The sequence below is a fragment of the Megalobrama amblycephala genome, linkage group LG12 (assembly GCF_018812025.1).
Source record: "Megalobrama amblycephala isolate DHTTF-2021 linkage group LG12, ASM1881202v1, whole genome shotgun sequence".
NCBI classification, from domain to species: Eukaryota; Metazoa; Chordata; class Actinopteri; order Cypriniformes; family Xenocyprididae; genus Megalobrama; species Megalobrama amblycephala.
Genome location: NC_063055.1, coordinates 16,452,219 through 16,476,820, shown reverse-complemented (window position 1 = coordinate 16,476,820; position 24,602 = coordinate 16,452,219). Strand labels below are relative to the sequence as shown.

The 24,602-nt window shown below is 36.5% G+C and overlaps 1 protein-coding gene across 7 annotated transcripts in view; it reads right to left on the bottom strand.

Annotated features, from left to right (window-relative positions):
- Positions 1-240: 240 nt before the first annotated feature.
- The window catches only part of ubap2b (ubiquitin associated protein 2b), a 30,819-nt gene continuing 6,457 nt past the window's right edge, over positions 241-24,602 (bottom strand). For 3 of the 7 annotated variants that reach the window (XM_048209185.1, XM_048209186.1, XM_048209187.1), the window contains exons 7-27: positions 23,577-23,637; positions 23,379-23,455; positions 23,008-23,060; positions 22,854-22,924; positions 19,406-19,592; positions 18,352-18,556; positions 17,904-18,139; positions 16,863-17,050; positions 14,038-14,182; positions 12,470-12,509; positions 12,225-12,360; positions 12,083-12,140; positions 11,686-11,878; positions 11,260-11,351; positions 11,011-11,061; positions 10,148-10,223; positions 9,686-10,039; positions 6,748-6,849; positions 4,131-4,192; positions 2,948-3,136; positions 241-935 (exon numbers count right to left, since the gene is read on the bottom strand). In XM_048209185.1, the coding sequence (XP_048065142.1) occupies positions 855-935; positions 2,948-3,136; positions 4,131-4,192; positions 6,748-6,849; positions 9,686-10,039; positions 10,148-10,223; positions 11,011-11,061; positions 11,260-11,351; positions 11,686-11,878; positions 12,083-12,140; positions 12,225-12,360; positions 12,470-12,509; positions 14,038-14,182; positions 16,863-17,050; positions 17,904-18,139; positions 18,352-18,556; positions 19,406-19,592; positions 22,854-22,924; positions 23,008-23,060; positions 23,379-23,455; positions 23,577-23,637 (2,657 nt within the window). In that variant the 3' untranslated portion in view covers positions 241-854. The remainder of the gene's footprint in view (positions 936-2,947; positions 3,137-4,130; positions 4,193-6,747; positions 6,850-9,685; positions 10,040-10,147; positions 10,224-11,010; positions 11,062-11,259; positions 11,352-11,685; positions 11,879-12,082; positions 12,141-12,224; positions 12,361-12,469; positions 12,510-14,037; positions 14,183-16,862; positions 17,051-17,903; positions 18,140-18,351; positions 18,557-19,405; positions 19,593-22,853; positions 22,925-23,007; positions 23,061-23,378; positions 23,456-23,576; positions 23,638-24,602) is intronic. The other 4 variants (XM_048209189.1, XM_048209190.1, XM_048209188.1 and 1 more) reach the window with 4 other exon arrangements.

Below are 24,602 nucleotides of genomic sequence, written 5' to 3'. Positions count from 1 at the left end.
TTTCCTCTGAAACAAGTTGATGAAATGGAGAGAATAAAATTTTTATTTGCATTTCTTTTAAAATATAATGATTAATTTAAAAGAAGGTATAAAAATGCAGAACCCCTAAACTATCGGTATCGTTCTCGGCAGATATCACTCTGAATAACTGTCTATAGGTAGAGAAATTTAGTATCGATTCATCTCTAAATGTAAAAAGATTTAGATGCATCCCAGATGCATAAAAAAAGACACCACAGGTGAATAGCTCAGAACCTTTATTCAGAGGGCAACAAGAGTAAAATATAAAATGTATGGGCTGTTTTTCCTTTCTGTCGGGCGACAGAAATCAATCTCAGAACCATTGTATGGGAGAACAATCCCTAGAGGAAAGGACTCGAGTGGTGCGCTCTTGATGTCTGCGAAGCCCTTCGAGATGTCTGAATGGATGAAACCCCCACAGTTCACCCTCCTCCGCCATCAGTGCTCTAGTTCTCATCGCAATGTCTCTCTGAAGTTTTCCTCAATGCTTTTCCTTTTAATTTTTTGCTACATCTCTGCAGTTTTTAAAAAGTAAACAAAACAAAAGTCCTTCAAAAAAATAAAATGGAGCGACCACATCTCATGTTCAGCTTCTTAACATTTACAGTATATATAAATACTTACATAAATATCTTACATGGAAAAACCTAATTCAGAGAAGGAAAAAACAAAAATGGAAAAAAAAGCAGAGGAGAACTTTGGAGGAGGGGGGTGGGGGAGAACTGATACAGCGTGTGTGTGTTTTGTGCGAGTGTGCATTTCATGTTAGAGTCAGGACAGTGCGGACACACAGATTTGGGCGTTTCAGATCAGTAACGGCATAAACGGAGCATTCAGTTGGCCCAGTAAGGAGAGCTGCTGTAGTTGGACTTGCCCTGACTCTTCTGCATGCTGTTGGACTGACTGCGTTGCCCCTGCAGAAGACATCAACATTGACAGTTAGTTATATATATCATATTTGATATGCACATTTCTAGGGCCTCTAAATGATGAACATGATCAAAGCTTTACTGAAAAACCTGCACACAATCTTCTAAGATGCCTTCTGTCATCTGATTAATAGTTTATCCCCCGGTTTCACAGACAAGGCTTAAGCCTAGTCCCAGACTAAGGCCCTGTTCACACCTGGTATTAAAATGTGTTTTGGCTGATCGGATCACAAGTGGACGATGCTAAATACAGGTGTAAACGGGGTCTAAAATGTTTTAAGGTTGTCTACTCTCACCCACTTCCAGAGCAGTGTTAATTTCGTTGACGAATAATTTGTCAACAACATTTTCACGGACGAAAACGAGATGATGACTAAATAAAAATGCGTTTTGAATGACTAAAACTATGACTAAAATCTACTCAAATTTTCATCAACGAATAAAAACGAGACGAAAATGAAAGAGATGGACGATTTGGGAAGATATCCAGTCAGAACTGCTGTCCTGTGTAGAAGATGCGCACATTTGAAGTGTAACATGCTGATCTAACCATGGGAAAAAGCAGCGCTGTTGCGCGCTCTACAGGCTCGCCCAGCAGCACTTCAAACCGCTTCGCAATTAATGAATAGCTCATATTTATGCCATGCGATTACCTAAGCTAATGTTGATGAATTATGACAATGTTTACTACATAATGTTTATATGGTAGAATGTTTTAGACGGCTGTAAAAATGCATATTTTATCTCCCTCATGAGTAGCCTGCTACAGTGCAGACTGCAGATATTTCAGAATAAGAGTCATAGTGTATTTCGGGATGGTTTATAATTATATTTTTCCTGGTCATTATTGTAATTTTGTTTAAACAATGAATTGTATTTAATTTAATTTCTATTTAATTCATAGTAAACTACTGTATCTTCTGTCACAGGAAGGAAAGACTAAGAACATTATTTGACATTATTCAATATATTTTACAAGTATAAGGGTTATTATAGTTAACTAAACCTAAAACCAAAGAAATCTTCATTACTTGAAATGAACATTAACTGAAATAAATAAATATATAAAAATGTAAACTTATTTCATAATTTCTAAGCTTTAGCTTAACTTGAGGTATTAAAATAAACAAATAAAAACGTATAGACATTAAAAGCAAAAACTAAAAGACAAACACAAATTACTAAAACTTTTAACTAAAATTACAATGAAAGCAGAAAAACTAAAAATCAAATCTAATACAATTTTTTTATACGAAAACTATAATAGTACCTCAATGATAAGTGTGTCAATCCCTGAAAAGTACTGAATTTTGCTCTTTCGTGTGTTTTTGCACTTGAACGGTCAAAAACTGTCCGCTTTGGCGAGCAAAGTACAGTTGGGTGAACAAACAGTTTGGGGAATATCAGATGTACCTATATCAGTGTATTGGATCTGTGTGTTAGAGAAATGCTTAATGCATTACAATTTAACTAAATTAGATTTTAGTTGACTAAATCTACTGTAGATTTAGTCGACTAAAACTAGACTAAAACTAAAACAATTTCCGATGACTAAAATATGACAAACTAAATAGCATTTTAGTCAAAAGACTATGACTAAAACTAAATCAAAATTTGCTGTCAAAATTAACACTGTTCCAGAGGCTTGCTCTTGTGGTCCAATGCCTTCAAACAGCAACAACAACAACAAAAAAAAAAGCCTACTGACATAATGAGTAAACATTATGGGATGTGCGCTAGCCAGACGGGATTTAAACTTTTGTCAGCTGAAGACCCAAATTTGGTTTGGTTACCAAGCACAATGTTCTTTCACCATTCCTGATTTCTAACATGCATTCACCACGTTCGGTTTGTGTCTCCATCATCTACTTGTGATCTGATCAACCTTACCAGGTGTAAGCAGGTCGTAAAATGCATGTTTGAGCCGTTTTAACTGAAAGCAACATATCTAAAAATGATATGATAAAATGATAAGAATACGTTTACATGTGATGTACCTGTGTGTCTTGAGCCATGTGGTGGTGCAGTAACTGTGAGGGGGGCTGCTGATGAGGCAGTATATGAAGGAAGGGTGCAGGGGCATATCCGGGGGCACCTGCGGGGTTCAGTGGGCCGGTTCCTCCCAGAGCTGAGGGCAGGCTGAACGCAGGGCCGGCCGCTGTAGGGAAACCCTGCTTGTCAAATGTCTAGAGGGGTCAGAGAAAACAGATTAATGGCCTTGAAAGGACTCATTAGGTTTTATATATAATAAATATTACAATATTTAATTTTAAAATGTTCATTAAGATTAAAATGTTAAAAGTTATTCATGTAAAATATTAAAATAATTATTAATGATTAATATAAGGATACTTTAATATATTTTCTTTAAAAATGAGGGCTGCCAAAGACAGTTTGAGTTTTTGAAAAAGGTGTTAAATTAAAAAGGTGTTAAATTAAAAAAGGCAGTTACGATGAACTTTCAATGTGATTGTAATGCCACAAGTGTGTGTGTCTCTTGTTATTTAATAAATATTAACCCTCAACTTACTGACCATGACCACCCAATCAGAAATCCAATATAATCAATAATGTTTTGGCGCTCTGTGGATCGGTCCCATTTTCTCTTATTTACATAGCCAGGACTATGTAGAAAACACTTTTTCAGCATACACAGAACAGACATGGAACAAATATTCACAAATTTGTCTCCGCTTTTCTCAGAAATCACTTACTGCAACTTTAATTGACTTTGGTTGACATTACAATTATGTGCACATGAAAGCGACCATGTGTTATGAACCTCACATGCGAAGTAGTCAGCCAATCATAAGCAAGGTCATTTATAGACAGAAGTCTTAAAGATACAACATTACCAAAAGACAGTCTAATCCACTATTTTTATCGGATGTGTCTAATTTTACCTTGAATGTGCGAGGCTTCCAGAGCATCTTCAAGTTGTTTTAGTTTTACATAAACAGTCTATTATGCTGAATGTTGCAAACTACTATTTGTTATATTTTAACTTATTGTAATCAGACACACTGGTTTGTCACACTAGTTTATTATGACTGTTTTGGTGCAAGAAGCCTTGACTAACATAAGTATATCAAACAAAACAGTTTTTTTTTTTTTTTTTTTTTTTAAATGTATAAATATGGCTCCTTCAGTTGTTTTTCCAAGCAAAAATGTGAACTTCACCTGAGTCTTGCTGTAGACTGTTCCAGTGAGCTCTGAACTCGCAGATCCAGACAGTCCTGGTGCTAAAAAAAGGTTTGAAATAAGTGAATGAAATCATCATCATCATCATCATCATATAGGACCATTTATTCAATACATCTGCAAGCTCTGTCTCGTTGTTACAGTCTGTTTAGTAAGATTTATAGAGTGCTGCAGTGATTTTTCTTCTAGGCCAACCCGGAACTTTGATTCACTCTGGTACACAAAGTCAATAGGGCTATTATATTGTCTTATGGATTATTGCAGGAAATAAACTCTGTGACCAACAAAAGTTAATGATTCTTTCAGGTTTTGTTGATAATCTTCACAAATTAACAAAATATTTGTAATTTTAAGCTTAAATACAATCGCCAAGAGTAAAAAGCTAAAGTTAATTCAGTTTAAAACTACATCACGATCACATCAGTGTCATCACCACTACACTTCTGACATCTTTCAATATTCATTTCAAATAGAAAATTTGGAAAGCTTGAGTTTGAACAGATTTAATAGGTGCGATATATCTTACTGCATGGTGTGATGACGTTTACTGTCCTTGACAATAAAGCCTCTGCATTACCATTTACCATTACAAGTGGGTATTGCTGATGTATCTTATGTTGTTGAATAAAACATGAAATATCTTGTGAGCTTGTGTTAACCACAGAACTTATTTCAAGCATTTAATCAAAAAATTTCAACTTCGGGATGATGGAACTGAAAGTGCAAAAATGTTCATTTCCATGTTTTAGAACTCATTCATGCAGCACTCTATATTCTATTAAATCAACTAAGACTACAAGAAATAATCAAAATCAATAATGAAAATCAACAATGTCTGAGAGGCGCTTTTCTCAGCGCATAACTTCCAATTTACAGTTGTATCATTAGCCCCTTTCACACATACAAACTTTATTGATAAATTAACAGATCATGTGTAAATAAAGGACCACTTAAAAATACCAGTAAATCACCAATTTACCAGTATAAGTTGTAACATTACCGGAATGAGGCTGTGTGTGATCAACGAATGAAGATTACTGGTATGAGCATGTACAAGGTCAGAATGTGATGTAAATTTGCTTTGGTCCAATCATAAAGCTCTGTCGAAACTGTTTAGTGTAAGTTCCGCTGCTTTTAACTGCTTTTCAATGTAAACATGCAGGGTTTTTTTGCGCCTTTTTTATTCACCAGCGCTGCGGCTCTGCAGTTACTATTGCGTACTACTGCAAGTAGGGCTTTAGCAAACAATTATTTTGATGATCGATTAATCTATATATTTTTTGCTCCCATTTTGTATTAGGTGTCTTTATGTACTAACATTGAAAAATGCTGTTGTACAATTATTGTACAATATAAAAAAGTGTTTTCTTCATTCAGCAGTTTCAAGTATCTGCTTGAATATATATCATGAACAAACAGCTGAAGTCATGACTGCATTAAGGTAACCATAGCAACACTATCAAAGATGGCAATGTCCATAACACCAGTTTAATTGTAATTCACAGCGCATTAAATAAATGTGTCATAAATTGAGGTGCCACTTTATCCATCATATATTTTAACCAATCAGAACCAACAATGACTTCAGAGTTTGTTTGAGCCAGCCATTCAGTGTGCCTCTCACGTTATACACAACTAGTTGTCCAGTGCGGCTCCATCATTCAGTGCAGGTTTGTCGAGAACGCAAGTCCTGAAAATGTGCACTTGTGCTGGTGTTCAGTTATATGAATACAGTTGTCATCACTCGCTCGTAAAAGAAAAAAAAAAACTAGCCATTAGCATCGCCTCTAGTACATTGTTTTGTGTGAAACGACAGGGATGAGTGTAAACGATGTGATGCATCGAACCTTACCAAGCAAATCGACTTATAATCAACGTAAATCGATTACGTCGACGCGTCGCTTCAGCCCTCATCATAAGTGAAATACGAAGTGGACTTATAAGGTATTTCATCATTTTAAGGGAGATTCCAATCTAAAGCATGCATGTTTGTACGCGGCTTTTTGCAGGTGTAAAGTGCTTGAAATGCAACAGTTGACATGTCAACCATCATGATTAAGGGTTAAAGAGATAAAAGGACATTGCCAAATTACAATTTATCTTCATATTAAACATCGCAACAAACATTTATCATTCAGTTTAGGTCTTCTGAATTGGACAGATTAGAGTGAAAATTATAATTAATATTTATATGGATGTGTTATACACATGTATATTAAATGAAAGTATGGTAATTTGTATTATATTTATTTACGGAAGTATATTATGGCATCAAACCAACCCTCACAGAGACACTTAGTAGGGACCCTGTCAATAGGAATGCACCAGAGTTCACGGAGCCCTCTTCTGATGAGCGTTAGATGAGATACATACAAACTGCGCAGAGCGGGGAGGTGTGAGGACTGGAATTGGGAACCGCTGACCAACATAGATAAGATTTTATTTATTTATCTGTCATGCTTTTTAATTAATTATTTTTCAATAATTTTTGGATTTTCTCATCCAATTAAAAGAAATAATTTATTATCAAAATAACCGTTAGTTGCAGCCATAGAACAAACTACATCTGTGCATATATTGTGAGAGCAAGATCTACCTTTTCCCGCGCTGTTGCCGACACCTTTGGCCTGGGAGCTTCCTCCATATCCTCCTTTCCCATAATCTCCTCCAGCATGAGCCTGGGACAACTCATCAAAAGCTTAGGAGAAAATAAGAGATTTCAAAACAAGTAGTGCATTTTCCAGCCAAAGATTAACATTTGGACTCTCAAAAGCACTACTTTTTGGGGGGTTTTAGCAAGTAAAAGGCCTTTTAGTGTAATTGTAAAAATGTTCACCTTCAGGTCGTGGTACGCGTGTCTTTTTGCTCTGAAATCTTTAATGATTTTTATAAACTAAACATAAGAACAACTTTTATATTGTTAGCAATATTTCAAGATGAACTCTTACTAGACTGAGGCAACTTTACTTGATAATACATACATTTTAACATGATTTTTCTAAAAAAAAAAAAAAAAAAATCAAAATTGATAGAGGAATGTTTATGTGTACATCTATCAATCATCATTGTATTGCACTGAATTGTATGTATTTGCCCCTCACAATAACTAGAGATTTGATCATAAATCTAAGCATTTAAATATTTTACTAAGACATATTTTGGAGAGATACAGTGTGACAACTAATACTTGTATGCATTTTATGCAATAGTCTACTATATATAGTTATCAGAATAAGTTTAAATTGTCAAAAAGTAAGCTCTCTTACTTATAGGTCATCTAAATATCAGCAACTGCACCAAATTGCGTATTCATGCTCAGTTTGAGGCCTCTGAATAAAATTGTTTTTCCCCTCCTTCAGTATAAACTCCATATCCTTATATAGGGCTGTCACTAACGATTATTTTGCTGATTGTCGGTCGATTATTGTAATGATTAATCGAGTAATCTGATAAAAAGAAATTTGGTGGTAATAAAAATAGACCTAAAATGGACAACAGCCTTTAAAATGACTTTAAATACATATATGACATTGAGGCAGCAATAATATGTTAAAATATAGTATCAAAAGCAAGTAATCACATGGTTTTATTGAACAACACTAATAAAATACACAATGTAATATACATAATTATAAACAATGAACTGGTGTACATTATGTTACAACAAATGCCTGCAGAGCACCAACGGCCTGGTGATTGTTACACTTTACAGCATGATCAAATCCTTGTTCAATATTTGCCGATCAACATTTAATTCAAATGTCCACTTAATCTTTAATATTTTGCCAATAGAAACGCTACAGCCACTGCAATTTCTTGAACGAACATGTGGACATCAAAACATGCAAACTCAGAGCAAGGGTTTAAACTTTTATTTTGAAGTCACGATTAACAGCAATTTACATATTTAGGGTGTACTCACACTAGGCACGGTTGCCTTGAACTGAGCCCGAGCGCGTTTGACCCCCCTCCCCTCTCCCCCGCTAGCCCACACTCACATTGCCCTTAACGTTCCGGGCCAGAGCACGCTTACGTCATATACCATGCAACTTTTTTAATGGAAGAAAACAGGAAGAAATGCACTTTCACTAAGATACTGCTTAATACATTTATCTTTTATGCCACGCAGGGATTTTCACTTGCACGTATCAGAGGATTACAGCAACTGACGTTAATGGAGGAATTTGCAGCTTTATTTGCAAACTACAATTCCTGTTCATCAATAAGTTGAGATCTATACCCGCTATAAACCCAAATACACTCAAATTAATTGCATGGATTGATAAGTGTACTACCAGAGTAGTAATAAAGATGTTTGCCATCGTAATGACAGTAGCGCACACAAAAGTAGTAACTGTTCTGTGCTCAGGCATGGTTAGCGATCACACTGCATGCGAACCGCGCTCTTGCCCACCTCTTCCAAGAGGGCCAGGGCTGGCTAAACGAACCGCGCCTGGGCACAGAACGGAGTGATCACACTTGTCAAACACGCTTGGACATGGTTCAGAGCTTAGAAACATTGATTTATTCTCCTGGGTTGACACAGGTTTATAAATGACTTTCGTTATAAATCTATTGAAATGCTGCACGTTGCGTTCCCAGATGAAAGTTATAAGTAAGGCTGGGCGATATATCGCATGGGACTGTCACGCGCATTTCGTCAGTAAAGCCGGTTATATTACCACTAAATCGCCATCACCCGCTTTCAAATGGAGCGCCATTTAATAGAGCCGTAGTTCAATGACAAGCTACGCAATATCGCGTTCGTTATCGAAGGCGATTAATCAGCGATAATGAACGTGATATTGCGTAGCTTGTCAGTGAACTACAGCTCTGTCTATTAAATGCCGCTCCATTTGAAAGCAGGTGATGGCGATTTAGCGGTAATCAGGGAACCGGATTTACTGACAAAATGTGCGTGACAATCGCATGCGATATATCGCCCATCCCTAGTTATAAGCAAGACAAACTCACCATATGCAGGAGATGGAGTTTGTTAACTGAGCTGCTGAGACATGCTCAAAGCATGTAAATAAGCAGTGCAACAATTCGCTATGAAACGCAAAGCGCATCATGCATTTCCCAAATGCACTTCACTAAAAACCCAAACAGCACATGCAGAGACCGAGTTCACTTTGAAACCTGCAGCGCATATATTTATTTAATTGAATCACAGCCTTTAATACGTCGCACAGCCTTAAACGCTCTAATAATGCGTTTTATGGATTCTTCTCCATGGAATGCGCTGCTTCCAGTATTTTGCCAGTTAATCGACACGGGTAAATAGCAATTTAGGATTCATTTTTAAATCGTGTACTCGAATTTAATTGAGAAATCGTGACAGCCCTACTTCTATATCATACTACATGTACCACAAAAGCCTGATGTGTATCAAATATGATACTCAACAGGGAAATTTTTTACATTTTGTCATAAGGTTCAATAATTTTTTATTTCAAAAATGAGATTTTTCTTATTTCAAGTGCCAGGCTTTACAGGGTTAAAATGACAATTAAGTAGCCTGTAACAGTTACCTGGACCATATGTGTGCTGGCTGTATCCAGCCTGGTGCTGATACTGGCTGGAGGGGCCCATACTATGTTGCTTTGTGGACGCTGGGGGCATGAAGACAGTGGGGCCGTACTGGAAGGCACTGGGCACTCCCGGCATCCCAGGGTAGTAGGGCAAGCTGGTGTAGCCATAACCTGGAGGCAGAGGGGGGTTGAGGAAGGCCTGGGTCTGACCCTGCTGGGCTTGACCTGGGTTCTGCGGTCCTTGATTTTGAGGGGGAACAGCACTCTGTTGAGACTGTGAGGGTGGCACAGATGAGAGACTGGTGGCAGGGGCTGGGGAGTTTGAGTCACTGCGGCCAAATTTGGTAGGTTCACCTGTATGAGCAAGAGACAGAAAAGTCTTTTAGACTTACCAAGTACTGGAATGCAACAACTCGTAGTCCTATCCGTAAAAAGAGTAAAACAAAGACAATGGCTGCTTACCCGAGTAAGGATTGCTTGCTAATCCTCCATCTCTGCCAGCTAGCGCTGTACCAGGGAAAGTCATGCCATAATAATCCTACAATCGAGAAAACAATCTATGAGAAATAAAAATCTTAAAGAACAAGTCAAATTGCCACCATTCAGTCATTTTATAATTTTACTTAAAGGGGTCATGAGTAGGTTTGCTGTGGTAGTCGGTGTTACACAATGTTCGGCTGTACACCGATTATATTACTAGGCCACCTCGGCACTGTTTTGCTTTTCTTTTCTTTTTTTTTTATACACAAATAAAATCCATTTAGTTAGGACAACGGACACTACAATTATAAACCAATCCTGAGCGTCATTGACAAATATCTTAAAAATATCTTAAAAAAATATCGTAAAATGTCAGTACCGCTGCTCCCTGTACACAGAGTACGCGTCATTGCAAATTCAAAAGCAAAAGTGTACACATTCAAAAGCGATTTCAAAACCCTGCATATAGATAGCGGCTCCCTGATACGTGCAAATTATGAGCCTAAACAGATTAATTCAAAAGTAAAAAATTGGGCACGCATTCAAAATTTATTAACCATAATTTAATATTTTTTACTTACTAATACTACAACTACTACTAATAATCATAAAAATAACTATTTTAGTCATATTGATATATAATAAATTGTTGGCCAAATTGCACAGCTCAACAAACAAGCACAGTAAACCAGGAACATTAAAATATATACATATATATATATATATATTCCCCAAATGCAGCCCTACTGACTAGAGTTTATTTTTGGGCAAACTTTTAATAGACGAAAAAGGAGCATTGACAAGAGTTAAGTGTTGTGACAAACAGTTGACTATGAAATTGTTACCATGGGCAGGCGGGACTGCATCATTTGTAGATCTTCATATCCATAGATTGGCTTTAGGGATGAGAAAATACAGAAAGATAAGACACAGATCAATACCATCAATGTGATGCAGACAAGAATACTTGAACACTTCAACAAAGATAAACATCACAATAAAAGTGTGTGTATATATATATGTGTGATATATTTATTTTTTTATTTTTATTTTTTTGCTTCCTCCATCTGAGAGCAGATCAGCCATACACTAACCGGGTAAGCAGGAAGGAGGCCACCAGGACCCATGATGTACTGACTGGCCAGCAGCGGTGGTACTCCTTGAGCCAGGTTAGGAGGTGCCTTACCTGAAGATGTTGAAAAAAAAAAAAAAAACATGTGGAAACAACATTTTCAGTTAAAACGTACCATTCAAATATTACACCAACCACACACTATCTACAGATTGACTTGAAATGCTGATGAAAATATACATTTACATATATATATATATATATATATATATATATATATATATATATATATATATATATATATATATATATAAATGTATAGATAAGTATAATGTATAGATATATATAAAAAGGAGTTGGTCAGTAGTTCAACAGCAAATCATAAAAATACTGCCAACTTTGCTGCAACACTATAATCATATGCAGTAAATGTTTTTGTGTGACTGACCAGAGGTATTGGAGGGTGTGATGGTGGTCTGCAGAGGAGCAGAACGGACAGCAGAGGGAGCGGATGGACCGTTAGCGGTTAGGTTCTGGGTTCCTGCGCTCAGGCTGTTCGAGTTGACCGCTGAGCTGGACACGCTCGACACAGAGCCAGAGTATGTGGACAGGCTCACGTTCACGTCAGCACCCATCTGGGTCTAAAGGAAACATTTCAAATTTATTTAACATTGATCAAGGCACACCATCCACACATCCATAATATAAAGCCCCTCAAATATCATGAGAAGAGAAGCTCATTGCTGAAATCAGGACAAACAGAAGCTCAGGTAAAGAGCGAAATACAGTGAGGAAACTGGAAAAAAATAAAAGTGGAAATAGGAGGAGCCTTAAAAGACACTTACGCTCAGAGAAGAGCTGGTGGGCGCAGAAGATCCAGGAGAGTTAACGCTGCTCACGTGACAGAACAAGCAACCATGAGATAAGGAGATTGATTTCCTTTCATGAATATTTAATAAGACTGAAATTCTAATGGAGTGGTAGTACCTGCTAAGTGAAGAAAGAGCTGTGCTGAGGGCAGGCGGTGCTGTTGAAGAGGAGGAAGATGAGAGCGATGAAGATGACAAGCCGTTCTCAGTGGGCAGGGCTGTTGATACGGGCTGAGGGGTGCTGGATGGAACAGCTGCAGATATATCAGGACAAAAATGTGAATTGTGGTCTATGCTATAAATTCACATAGCAAAGAAAGTACAGGTAAAAATGGAAAGTCTTCTAATACAGAACTCAATTACCTTCCTGTGCGCTAGATATCCTTATTTCACTGAATCCATTCTGTGGGAAAACCGATAAACAGATTCAGCTATTAGTTAAACTAACATTTCAGTTACTTGAGACTAGCATACAAGAGAAAAAAAGGAATTAGCATTAATAAATTACAAATAAAAGGTAAATCATACAATAAGTGAAGTGTGACAAAGTATTGAAAGTGTCAGTCATCATTTACTTAATCTCATGTTACAAACCTGTATGACTTCCTTTAGCAGAACATAAATGATATTCTGATAAATGCTGGTAACCAAACAACACTGTATCCTATTGACTTCCATTGTGTGAAAATTAAAACAAAACATCTAAATATTTTTTACCTTCCACCAAAGAAGGGGGAGGAAAAAAAAGAAAAAGAAAAAAAAAGCATTTCATGACTTTAAGATGTTTTTTGATGACTGGATAAGGATAACGAGCACTCAGCATGATTTCAAAAGCAACACATTTCAGTGCCAAATCGCCTTTTATTTAAAGGTCTGGTGGTAGCACTTTTAGCATATTTAGCATTATTGAATCTGATTAGACCGTTAGCATCTCGCTCAAAAATGAACAAAGTGTTCTGATATTTTTCCTATTTAAAACTTGACTCTTCTGTAGTTACATTGTGTACTTAGACCGAAAATACAGAAAATAAAAAGTTGCTAGGCCGGTATGGCTAGGAACCATACTCTCATTCCAGCGTAATAATCAAGGAACTTTGCTGCCGTACCATGGGTGCAGCAGGTGCAATGATATTATGCACAGTCTCTCACAAATGTCTCCATGGTTGCAAGGCACGCTGCCTGTGCAAGCAGGGGGTCACAGGCGCTGAGAAGGAGAGTATAGTTCTTAGCCATATCGGCCTAGAAAGTCGCAACTTGTCATTTTCCGTCGGTCTTAGTACATGATGTAACTACAGAAGAGTCAAGTTTTAAATGGGAAAAATAATCGAAACTTCGGTTATTTGAGAGAGATGCAAACCGTCTAATCAGATTCAACGAACTATGCTAAGCTATGCTAAAATATGGATTCGAAAACGGTAAAACTTGGAAAACGGAGTTGGAAAATGAGCCTATTTTCAAAAAAAGTGGAGTGTTCCTTTAACACAAACGAAGGAAATTAATACTCTGCTAGTCAACTAGATACGTTTCTTTTGTTATAAATACAGTACTCAAAATTTGAAGTAGATCAAAACCTTTCAACGTTGTCCTTAAACCTTCTTCTTAGAACAACTTAGTTCTTACGACAACTTCGATCAACTTTTTTGATCCACTTCAAATGTTGACTACTGTATATCTGTACCGCAAAATGTTTCAAAAAAAGACTTTTTCCACGACGTACGACTCGCATTGAGAGGGGAATATCCAATCTGTGCGATTACACGGCAGGCGCAAATGCACGTATCCGATTCATGTAGATTTATTTCCAATTCATATCAGATTTTTTCCATTCGGAATTGGGTCACTTGAACAAAGCAGTGTAAATGCAGCCTTAGAGGACCAGTAAATGTGACGGCACCTAAAACGTGAAAAGATTGAAAGAGTTTTGGTCATACACTGAGAGGGGTGGTGGCAGATGACTCCACTCTGTTGGTTGAGGAGGGAGCCAAAACAGAAGGAGCAGTAGTGCTTGGTAAACCCAGAGAGGCAGATGGGTAACTGGACTCCATTACTGCTGGAGGCAAGCCACCTAGAGACTCACTAAAAGGAAAAAGAAAAAAGATGACTTGATTAGAACTGCACTAAAGTCACTTGTTTATGGAATGTTCTGGGCTTTAACTGACTTCGTGGCAATGCTGATTTCCACAGTCAAACATTTTCTAAATATGGTAGAATTGCTTACAGATAGTGTTAAAGGTCTAGTTCACCAAAAGATGAAAATTCTCATTACTCACCCTCGCGTCATTCCAAACCTATTACTTCTGTTTATCGTCAAAACATTTCAAAACAAAGATATTTTTAATGAAACCTGAGAGATGTCACTCCACTAGAAGTCCATTCCACCAAAACATTTAAGCTTCAAAATCAGGGTATCTTCCATTCATTCGTTTTTTGATTTAATATTAGGAAAAAAAAAAAGACCCAGAGAAAACCACACTTTGTTTTTCATTTATAAAAAGAAAATGAAAAGAAAAAAAATTGGCTTGATTTTTCATTTTTTCATTCTGGGGTTGGAAACGAATAATCAGCTTGAATATTCAATCTCTACATGTGGGCGGGAATGAAACGCCCATTTCCACTGATTGGTCAACCAGACGTCAAACCATGTTGTCATCAGTTGAACAAGTGATACAATGGCCCAATAGATTATAGAGATCCACTTGATATTTATTCCTGAATGAATCAGTGTTTTGAACGAATCAGTTGAATAAATGACTCATTCATTAACACAATGACTTGCTGCCACCTACTGGCAACATTCATTTCATAATCCAAATATTTGTTTTATTGTGTCATTCATTTAATATTTCTGTATTCAAAATGTTATTTAAAACATTAATCTTACATTACGCAATTGTAATTGCTACACATTTAGTGCCCCTCTACAGTCATTATCTAACATCTCATTAAATAGATCTAAAAGCAACTTCAGATGCTGCTTTTTGCCACCTCTGCAATCTGCAATGCCTGGTTTATTCGGCTTTAATTGGTAATAACCTTAACCTGAAAAAATCCTATATAAAAAGGAAAAAGGAAAAAAAAAAAAAAAAAAAAAAAAAAAAAGTCCCCTGAAAATCAATTGTCCCTTATGGTAAAGGGAATTTCTGACACAGACAGATGGCAAATTTATACACTACATTTATTTAACATTAAATATAAATAAATAAATGGGTATTTATTTTTTTATATTTTTATATTTTATTTATTTATTTATTTATTTTATTTTATTTTTTTAAACGTGTGATAGCCTATTTCAAACTGGCATCTCAAATGAGTTCACCTCTGTCATCAAATCATGACGTCCAAATCATTATTTCAATAAAGTCCATCTCTGAACTAATAACAAACTCAGGGTGTTGTCTAAAACTAAAGTTATGACTGCTGCATATTTACAATCAAATCGATAGGCTACTGATTTGTGCTTCTCTTCAATGTATTGTACATTCGCTCCGCACTGCCCAATGCGTAAAGCAGCTTTGCCACACATTTTTATAGTTGGTCAGTTAAATAAAACGGGCATTGTACCAAAGTTGTAGGCTGGGGGTAGTTGTGTGCAGCTGCAAAGTAAATTAATATTTATGAGAAATAGATGAAATGTAGAATAAATGCACTAAGAATCTGTACAGCTGTAGCAGCGAGGGACTATTATTCTGTTGAGTGGAACCGATGAACAACTGATGACATGGTTGGACGTCTGGTTGACCAATCAGCAGAAAGAAGCATTTCATTCCTGCCCACATGTAGAGATTGAATATTCAAACTGATTATTCGTTTCCAACCCCAGAACAAAAAAAAAAAAAAAAAAAAAAAAAAAAAAAAAATCAAGCCAATTGTGTTTTTTTTGTTTTCTTTTTAAAAACGAAGAAGTGTGGTTCTCTCATTTTTCTGATTTCAATATTAAATCAAAAAACTAATGAAAGGAAGATACCCTGATTCTTCAAAAAGTTCATAAAGACACTGTAATCCATATGAACTGAACCGTTTAATCCGAATCTCCTGAAAAGCTGCATATTAACACTGACCAGTGCACATACATAGAGCATGTCAAATATGGTCAACGGAAGCTCAACCATACTTGCTTGACATGCGAGAACAAACCTCATTGGTTCTCACACGTCAAACAAACATTGAAAACTTATTTACTATATTTGATGATAAATTAAATCTGTTCATCATAAAAAGAAATTGGGTCTCTTCAGAAGACTGATTAAACAGCTTGATTAATATGGATTTATAAACTTTTTGAACCGTCTTGAGTACTGGTTGAATGGGACAGATATCTCTTAGGTTTTATGAAAATTTCTTCATTTGTTTCAAAGATGAACGAAAGTCTTGTGTTTGGGGCTACATCTACACTAACCCAGATACATTTGGAAACATCTTTCTCTACATTTTGGCCTTACGTCCACACTGAGACACCATTTTTGTCCTATGAAAACATCGTTTTTTGAAGATACTCTTCCAAGTGTATATATTTGAAAAAGCCATTTTTGAGTTGGAATGTGAAAACTCAAACTAGAGAGTGGAATGTGATATGAAATTTTTGTACGATACAATAGGATAACTCTTTATATTTGAAAGCCAATAACCAGTGTTGGGGAAAGTTAGTTACTTTTAAAAGTAACACCTTTGTGGATGTGCTTATCCCGTAACAACATGCTATTTCATTAAGATCTTGCAAACATGCTAAACAGGAAGCATCACAGGTGGTCACACAGACCTGATGGTGGTGGGCTTGGAGTACAGGCTGCACTGGGTTTGAGGAGCGGCCGCAGGTTCCTGACAGCTACTTTCTGATTGGTCGAGATTCTCCACAGTGGATTCGGATCCAAAATCCAGTGCACCAAACTGCACGTTCAGCCCAGACACATCAGCAGAGCCTGGCATCTCTACTGCCGAAGAGGGGATCTGGCAATCAAACGCAAAAATGTATTGTTGATGAAACACGAAAAGCCAATAGACTATATGAATGAGGTAACTTCTTTAATGGCTGCCAAATTGTTACAAGGCACATGCACAACAGGGTCTTTTCGCACCTTTTCATAGTTCCTAGAACTATTGGCGGAAATACCCAGATTTTGTTGTGTTCACACCGCAGGAACTAGGAACGATTTTAGTTATAGGAACTCCTGAAGGAACTAGATTAGCTCCTACTTCAGAGTAGGGTCTAAACCAGCACTACAGGAACTACCAGTGATGTAAGTGTAAGCTGACTGGCCGAACCTGTATTAAACACAGGTACCCGCCATTTAAAAAAAAAAAAAAAAAAAAAAAAAAAAAAAAAGCCATGTACACACAGTTTATAGCCTATATATTTACTCCACAAACATGGAAAACCTCTTGAGTTAAGGAAAAAAATCCAAATACTTTAAAGGGACCAAGCAAAACGGGATTATGCATTTCTGCTCAGCTAGTGACACAGGACATCAACCACACGGCAAACACTAATACTTTTCATATAAGTATTCTTTCTTTCTTTCTTTCTTTCTTTCTATAACAGTTATATCTATCCATCTTTGAATAACAGTTCTAACATATTAGACAGGACTGTTAACAGATCGTAATCTAATGAAGACCGTCAAAATAAGTCACAACAAGCTCAACTTACGTCACTTCATAGTTCCTACTGGCGGTGTGACAAACCAGGTAAACGGCCCTAAGGGAACTATTAGTTCTTGGGGAGCCACCCTTTTGGCTAGTTTTTAGAACTACCTGGTGTGAAAGCCCCAAATAAAAGGGGCTACAGGTGTACTTTTGTTACCTTAGATGGAGGGGGCACTCTCCGTCTCTGTGGTCTGATGTTTCTAGGTTGTGACGGCTCTGCAGTGATGACGACAGGTTCACAGATGGGTTTCAGTGTAGGAGAAGGCGCATCATATGGTGGAATTGGGACGGTGTCTCGGGCCTGAGCCGGCAGGTCCGACTGGAGTGCTGCATTTTGATGCTGGGTAAGATGGCTGAGGATGGGGGATGGGTCGGGTTGGGCCTTTAGGTCCACTAAAGACAAAAGATGTATTCCATAATGTCAGTCTTTGTTGCTTCAATCTTTCATAGAGAATATTTATAAATATTAGAGTGTGTTAAGGATGAGTAAAACTACAAAACTATATCGACTGCAACGGCAATGGCATTCATTTGCATGTGTAATCAACAATTACATTGTATAAACAGTAATTACATTGTATAAACAGTAAATGCATAATACTCACAGTGAGCTGTTGTAACAGGGGTCTCCTTGGGTTCATTCAGGGTCATAGGTGTGGATTCAATAAGCATCGGAGCAGTGGATTCAACAGACGCAGTGCCATTGCTCAGGGCCCCTGAAAACTGATTGGACAGAGGGGTGATTCGGGGTGTGCAGATTGGCTCTGTTTTCTGTACATCATTGTGGGGAAGCCTGGATCCCGGCATGGTCTAGAAGGAAAGAAGAAAGTATTGTCATTATAATTTCACAATTATCGATACCAATTTTGATACCAAAGCAAAAACTATGCCATTCAATATATTGTTTTACTACGAATGAGACTTTTAAATGTTGTCTTTGTACCAAAGCACTGGACCTTTAAGACATTTCTTATTGCTTCTTACAAAAATTGTAAAGAAAATGCTATGTAATTGTGCACACTATATACTGGCACCATATCAGTTATCAGAAATTTTTGTAATTTATTGGGATTTATCTGCCAACATTGTATATTAAGTGTTTGAAATAAGATATTTTATATAATTTCCATCTATTTTTGCAACTTGCAACATCATATAGAACTAATGATTGAATGATTTCAAAAGAATTCACTTATGCTCACCAAGTCTGCATATATTTGATCAAAAATACAGTAAAATTTATTTTAAAATGTCATTTATTGCTGTGATGGCACTGTTCAGCAGTCTTCGACCGGGATCCAGTCTTCAGCATCACATGATCCTCCATAAATCATTCTAATATGCTAATTTGGTGCTCAAGAAAGATTTATCAATGCTGAAAACAGTTGTGATGCATTTTTCTTCAGGATTCTTTGAATAAAAAAAAATGTCAAGCAAATGTTTTCATAAACTGTCACTTTACTGTCACTTTTAATTCATTCAGTGCATTTTAATGTAAATCCTTAAAACTAAAAGTATCATTTCTTGTTCTTTTTAAAATCTGACCGAGCCCACACTTTTGAATGGTAGAGTATATTGTGTGAATAATTACGAAAATAGCCAGAGTGCCCTCATAAATCTGGGGTGTCTCAGTGCCTGTATGTGTGTCTGTGTTCTCACCGATGCAGCATGTGCATAAGTGCCAGCAGCAGCAGAAGCGTAGCTGTGTGTGTGCGCTCGGGTGGTGTGCTGCTGGGAGTTGGTGAACACCAGGCTCTGGGTGAGAGTATCAGGGGATGATGGCTCCAATCCAACCAGCTCAGAGTCGCCCTCAGCTACCTTAGGCAACAGAGAGCTGAGATCCATCCTGAGGAGCAGAGACAAACTTTCAGACAACTACAAAAAAGGCCATTGCTCTGTGATGCAAAACATTACAGATTTGTTTTTCTGTGGATCTGCCCTATTGCATCTGATGCTTCCACAACAAAGGAAGAGAGGATATTGGTGGGGACTGCACTTATATAAGCCTGCTCATCTGTGTCACTGCTTGCTCAGTTGTAAGGCTGTGCGCTTTTTTTTTTTTTTTTTTTTTTACTTCAATTGCCAAACTTAAAAGTCGTAAATTCACGAAACTGGGAGGGGAATCATACCTGAATGCTGGCCAAATATTTTAAAGCACACAGGTAGACAGATGTGTCTAAACTTGCTCTTCTTAACTGCTTGTTGAATATTTAATACAGAGACGTTTAAGCACTAGCCAAACCAGGCTCTTTACCATTTAGTGGTCAAGGCAAGGCAAATCAAATAGTCAGCATCTTTGGTCAGGAGATGTTTCATCAGTTACTTCCAACTCTTCAAACCAAATTTATATAAAAAGGTGCTGAGCCAACAAGAGTGCAAACAAGTTGTATAGGTAATGCAGGGCTCGACAATAAGGACTGCCCGATGGCCCGGGGCCAGTGTGAACGACGCTCAGGACAGTAGACTGAACTGTCACTTGACCGATCGGGTCAGGGCTGTAGGGTGTGTGTTATATATCGTCTATGATATCGTAATTGTTGATTTAACGGTCTGAAATTATCGAGTATGTCCCTCACTTTACAAAAACCAAACAAAAACACACACACTGAGTTCACGCATGTAATGCGTGACAGTCTAGTAGGTTAGACTAGTGCGCATGCATATTTAGAGTGCACGATTTCACTGCGTGATTTAGTCTATTAAAATGCCTTTAGAATGCCCTAGAATTCAAGATAAGGGGCAAAAATGCCCCAGTATATCTTTTATATTTATATCATTTAATATAGTTAAACAATATTACACAGCGCCGTTTTTCTCCAAATATCAGCAATTACAAATGTGATATTGATTTTATACAGAGTACAGTTTAATGAACAAGAACTTAATATCAAGTGACTTACATTTTAGACACCAAATCGCCTGTTTCACTATTTCGCCAACAAAAATAGTTCCAAACAAAGTCCACAGCCATTGTTTTGCGTCTCTGAGCAACACTTCCTGAATGAATCAGCCACTTGAATGAATCGGTTGAATCTCAATGACTCGCTCATTAACAGTGATTCACTGCCACCTACTGGCAGGGTTTAATTTCAGGTTTAAAGTGTCTTTTCATTTATTTTATTTTTTTTAAATAATTTCAAACAACAGTATTTAACGTTTTATATTTTCAATTTGCTCTTGACTGATTAATAAAGTTTAATCAATAGTTATATATCTATAGTTATATAATTGGAGATTTAAGTACAGAAATTGTAATATCTATAGTTTAAGCCTACATGAAAAACTTGTTTTCATTATTATGTATTCATTATTCAAAACACCGTTTATTTCATTTATATGTTTGTTTTGTTGTATTAATTTGTGCTAGTACTTGTAATAATCAAATTACTGTTTTATTACTTGCTGTTTACTTATTTAACAATATTTAAAATTTAATCTAGTAGCTTTTGATGTCATAACCTTATTTATTAAGGTTACATGTATCAAAAACAACAAAAAAAATAACTTGGCTTATTTTATAGGTCCATTTTATTTTCTGTTACTTTATTAATTTTTTGTTGTGGGGCAAGTAAAAATTTGAACCACTGGCCCGATTGGGCCAGTAGAAAAATCCTTAGCGTTGAGCCCTGTAATGACTAACCTTAGGTGTGCTTTTTAAAAATAAATAAAACTACTATCAATATATAACTTAAAATGTGTATTTTAAAAAAAGAGAGAAAAAAAAAAAACTTTTCAAACTGACAAATAGATGCATTGTTAAATTAATTAAAAGTGCAGTTAAATACAGCAGTCAACATTTGAAGTGGACCAAAACCTTTCAAAGTTGTCCAAAAACCTTCTTCTTAGGACAACTTTGATTAACTTTTTTGATCCACTTCAAATGATTACTACTGTATAATAAGCTTACTTGATTTGATTTTTACATGCACTTCAAAATGTACATATTGCTTTTATCAATTTGCCAGTAGTTTAAAAAAAATGCCACTTTACACATTGGCTGCTCCCAGGTGTGAACTGCCCAATGGCAACTTAATTGACAAATGGATAAATAAAAGCATTTGGTAAATGACAAAAATGGCAATTTAATTAAATGAATGTTGTTTATGTGATGAGTTAATATAATTTAACATGTGTTTTAAAAGTACACCATGTAACGTTTGTTAAATTTAAAAAAAGAAAAAAGAAAAAAAAGAATCAATTCATACATCAATACATCAATCCATTTTCCAATACTTTTTGTCTTACCCTGATTCACTATGGTAATCCTATTATAAGCGTTTATATTTTAGACCTAGCGGGATGGTTTTCACATGAAATTGTGTAATAGAGAAAAGTTGCTCCGGCTACTTTGGCACAGGTATGGTGTAGACTTGTTAGTTGTCAAAACAAGCGAGAAAGGTTGACATGGAGCATGCTAAATCTTAAACCTCTGGGGAATCACCCATTTAAAAAAAACAAAAAAAAAAACAAGTCAAACAGAAGAGAGTCTTCTGGCAAAAAGAGAATGCGACAGATCTCGTAATAAAACGAGAATCAACATTGGCTTTGCTTTTTGGAGATGGCGAGAACTAAGGGATTTGAAATGTGACATGGAGATGGTCTTTTTATTACTCAACAGGTGAGTAATGTATTTTATTGAACATATGTAGCTCTCTAACGGAGTTCATTATAAAGCATTATCTACTATGAAAGGTCATTTCATTATGGGTTGTTACAGAGATGTGCTTCCTTTATTAAAGGAAGTACATGTCTCTAATGTATACAGCTACAATAACATCTTCAGCTAGTCTTGAGATCATTTCCATCTAAACTGGTTATATCTCTTAAGCCTAGTAGTGAATGTTATGAGCAGCAGGATAATCTCACTCTCTTTTAGTTATGAGAAGGAACCACATTCATCCGCACTGTCACGCACAAAGCACAACTAAAACGAACATGTCTATGTCAATTTGAAAAGGGATTTTTAAAACAAATTTTGAAATCGAATGAATATATTTATTATTTTAAGTCATTTTATTTTTTTTACTTTACTTTTTAAGTGACACTCCTAGGCCTCTATACATTTGAGCTCTGTGCTGGAAAGTGCTGAAGCACAGGAAGCACTCACCCCTGTCCAGGCTGCATGTGGTTCTTGGAGCCAAGAGCATAGGAAGCAGTGAACACTTTGGTCTCAGATAGCTGATAAATGGAGAAGTGAGCATTACACATTGACATCTCTTGATCAAGTTTTTCCAATTTTATTTTAACATGAGACTACTCACATCTTCATTCCAGTCTTCGGCTGCCCAATCTTCCAGACTGTCCTTCCAGGCTCCTGAAAGGACACCAGAGTTAGAGAATGTTTAACTAAAAACTCAGAAACCCTGTTTATTGCTTGTTCATTTAAAAAAAATTGCTTTTTGGTTTGAGGATGACTTGCACTATATAGATGGGATATGAGATTAGCATTCTGATTTTCCATCTATAAAGAGCATGTGGTATGAAATCAATACCACTAAAAACTGTCTCAACTGACATCAATGCTACTCTGAAAATGGCTTCAGATATGATTAAGCGAAAAGCTTTAGAGAACCAACTTCCGCTCTATTAAAGAAACAGTGTCCAGAATCCCAGGTCGATAAACTGCACTCACCTGCTCCTTCAGTAGTCTCACTTCCAGGATCCCCTGCTTCAGCAGAGCCGGCGTAGTCAGCAGGGTTAAAAGTCCTACTAGTCAAAGACAAGCAAACGAAAGGAGAGTGAGAATGACTAAGACCAACTTTTTTTTTTTTCCATTGAATGGGCACAGAGATTTTTTTGGTTTTGAAAAACAAAAGGTGTGAACGCTCACCCCATTCCCTGAGAGAACCTGCTCATTCCAGCTCCTCTGCCTCTTCCTCGTCCTCCTACACCTGAGAGTATGAGTATAAATAAAAATTAGAACAAGTGAAAATAGTACTTTGTCATATATATATATATATATATATATATATATATATATATATATATATATATATATATATATATATATATATATATATATATATATATATATATATATATATATATATATATATATAAAAATGAAAATGTTGTCATTTACTTGACCTTGTGTCTTTCCAAACAAGTATGACAATGTCTTTGGTTCTTGTGTACATTTATAAATCTTTTTTTCCCTCCTGTATCTTTAAGACTTCTACATTCAAACATTCAGATATGATAAGCTAACCACCTTGCTAAAGAAATGAAATCATTTAAGAGACATGACAGCCCCTTCTGATGACTCTTTCCGGTCTTTTTCTTGCTCCCTCTCTCTCTCATCTTCCCCATCTCGAGTTGCAACGGATTTAAACAACGCATCCGTCACATAAAGTGCCCTACAAACAGTGCGACACAAATAGCAACACAGGAACAGGCCCCATCCTGCCCAGTCTGAGATACCAGAATGCATTACTCACCCTCATCCTAGGTGCATATGACTAACTTCTTTCAGACTAACACAAGAGGAGTTATTGAAATATATCCTGGCTGTTCCAAGCTTTAAAATGTTAGTGAAGGGGTACAAAAAGTGCATCCATCCATCATAAAGGTAATCCATACGGCTCTAGGGGGTTAAAAAAGGCCTTCTGAAGTGAATCGATGTTTTTTTTTTTAAGAAAAATATCCATATTTAAAACTTTATTAACTATAATAACTAGCAGGCATCGGCACGCATCGGTTTACAGCAAAAGAGTAACCTCTGACACAACACAATGTAGGAGAAGCATAAGCTTAGACGCCTCTTGCAGTTCAAATAAATAGGGCTGGGCAACAAACTCAAGCTCCTCTTATATATCAAAATCCTGACATTTCTCTTTAAAAATTCTCATTTTGGACT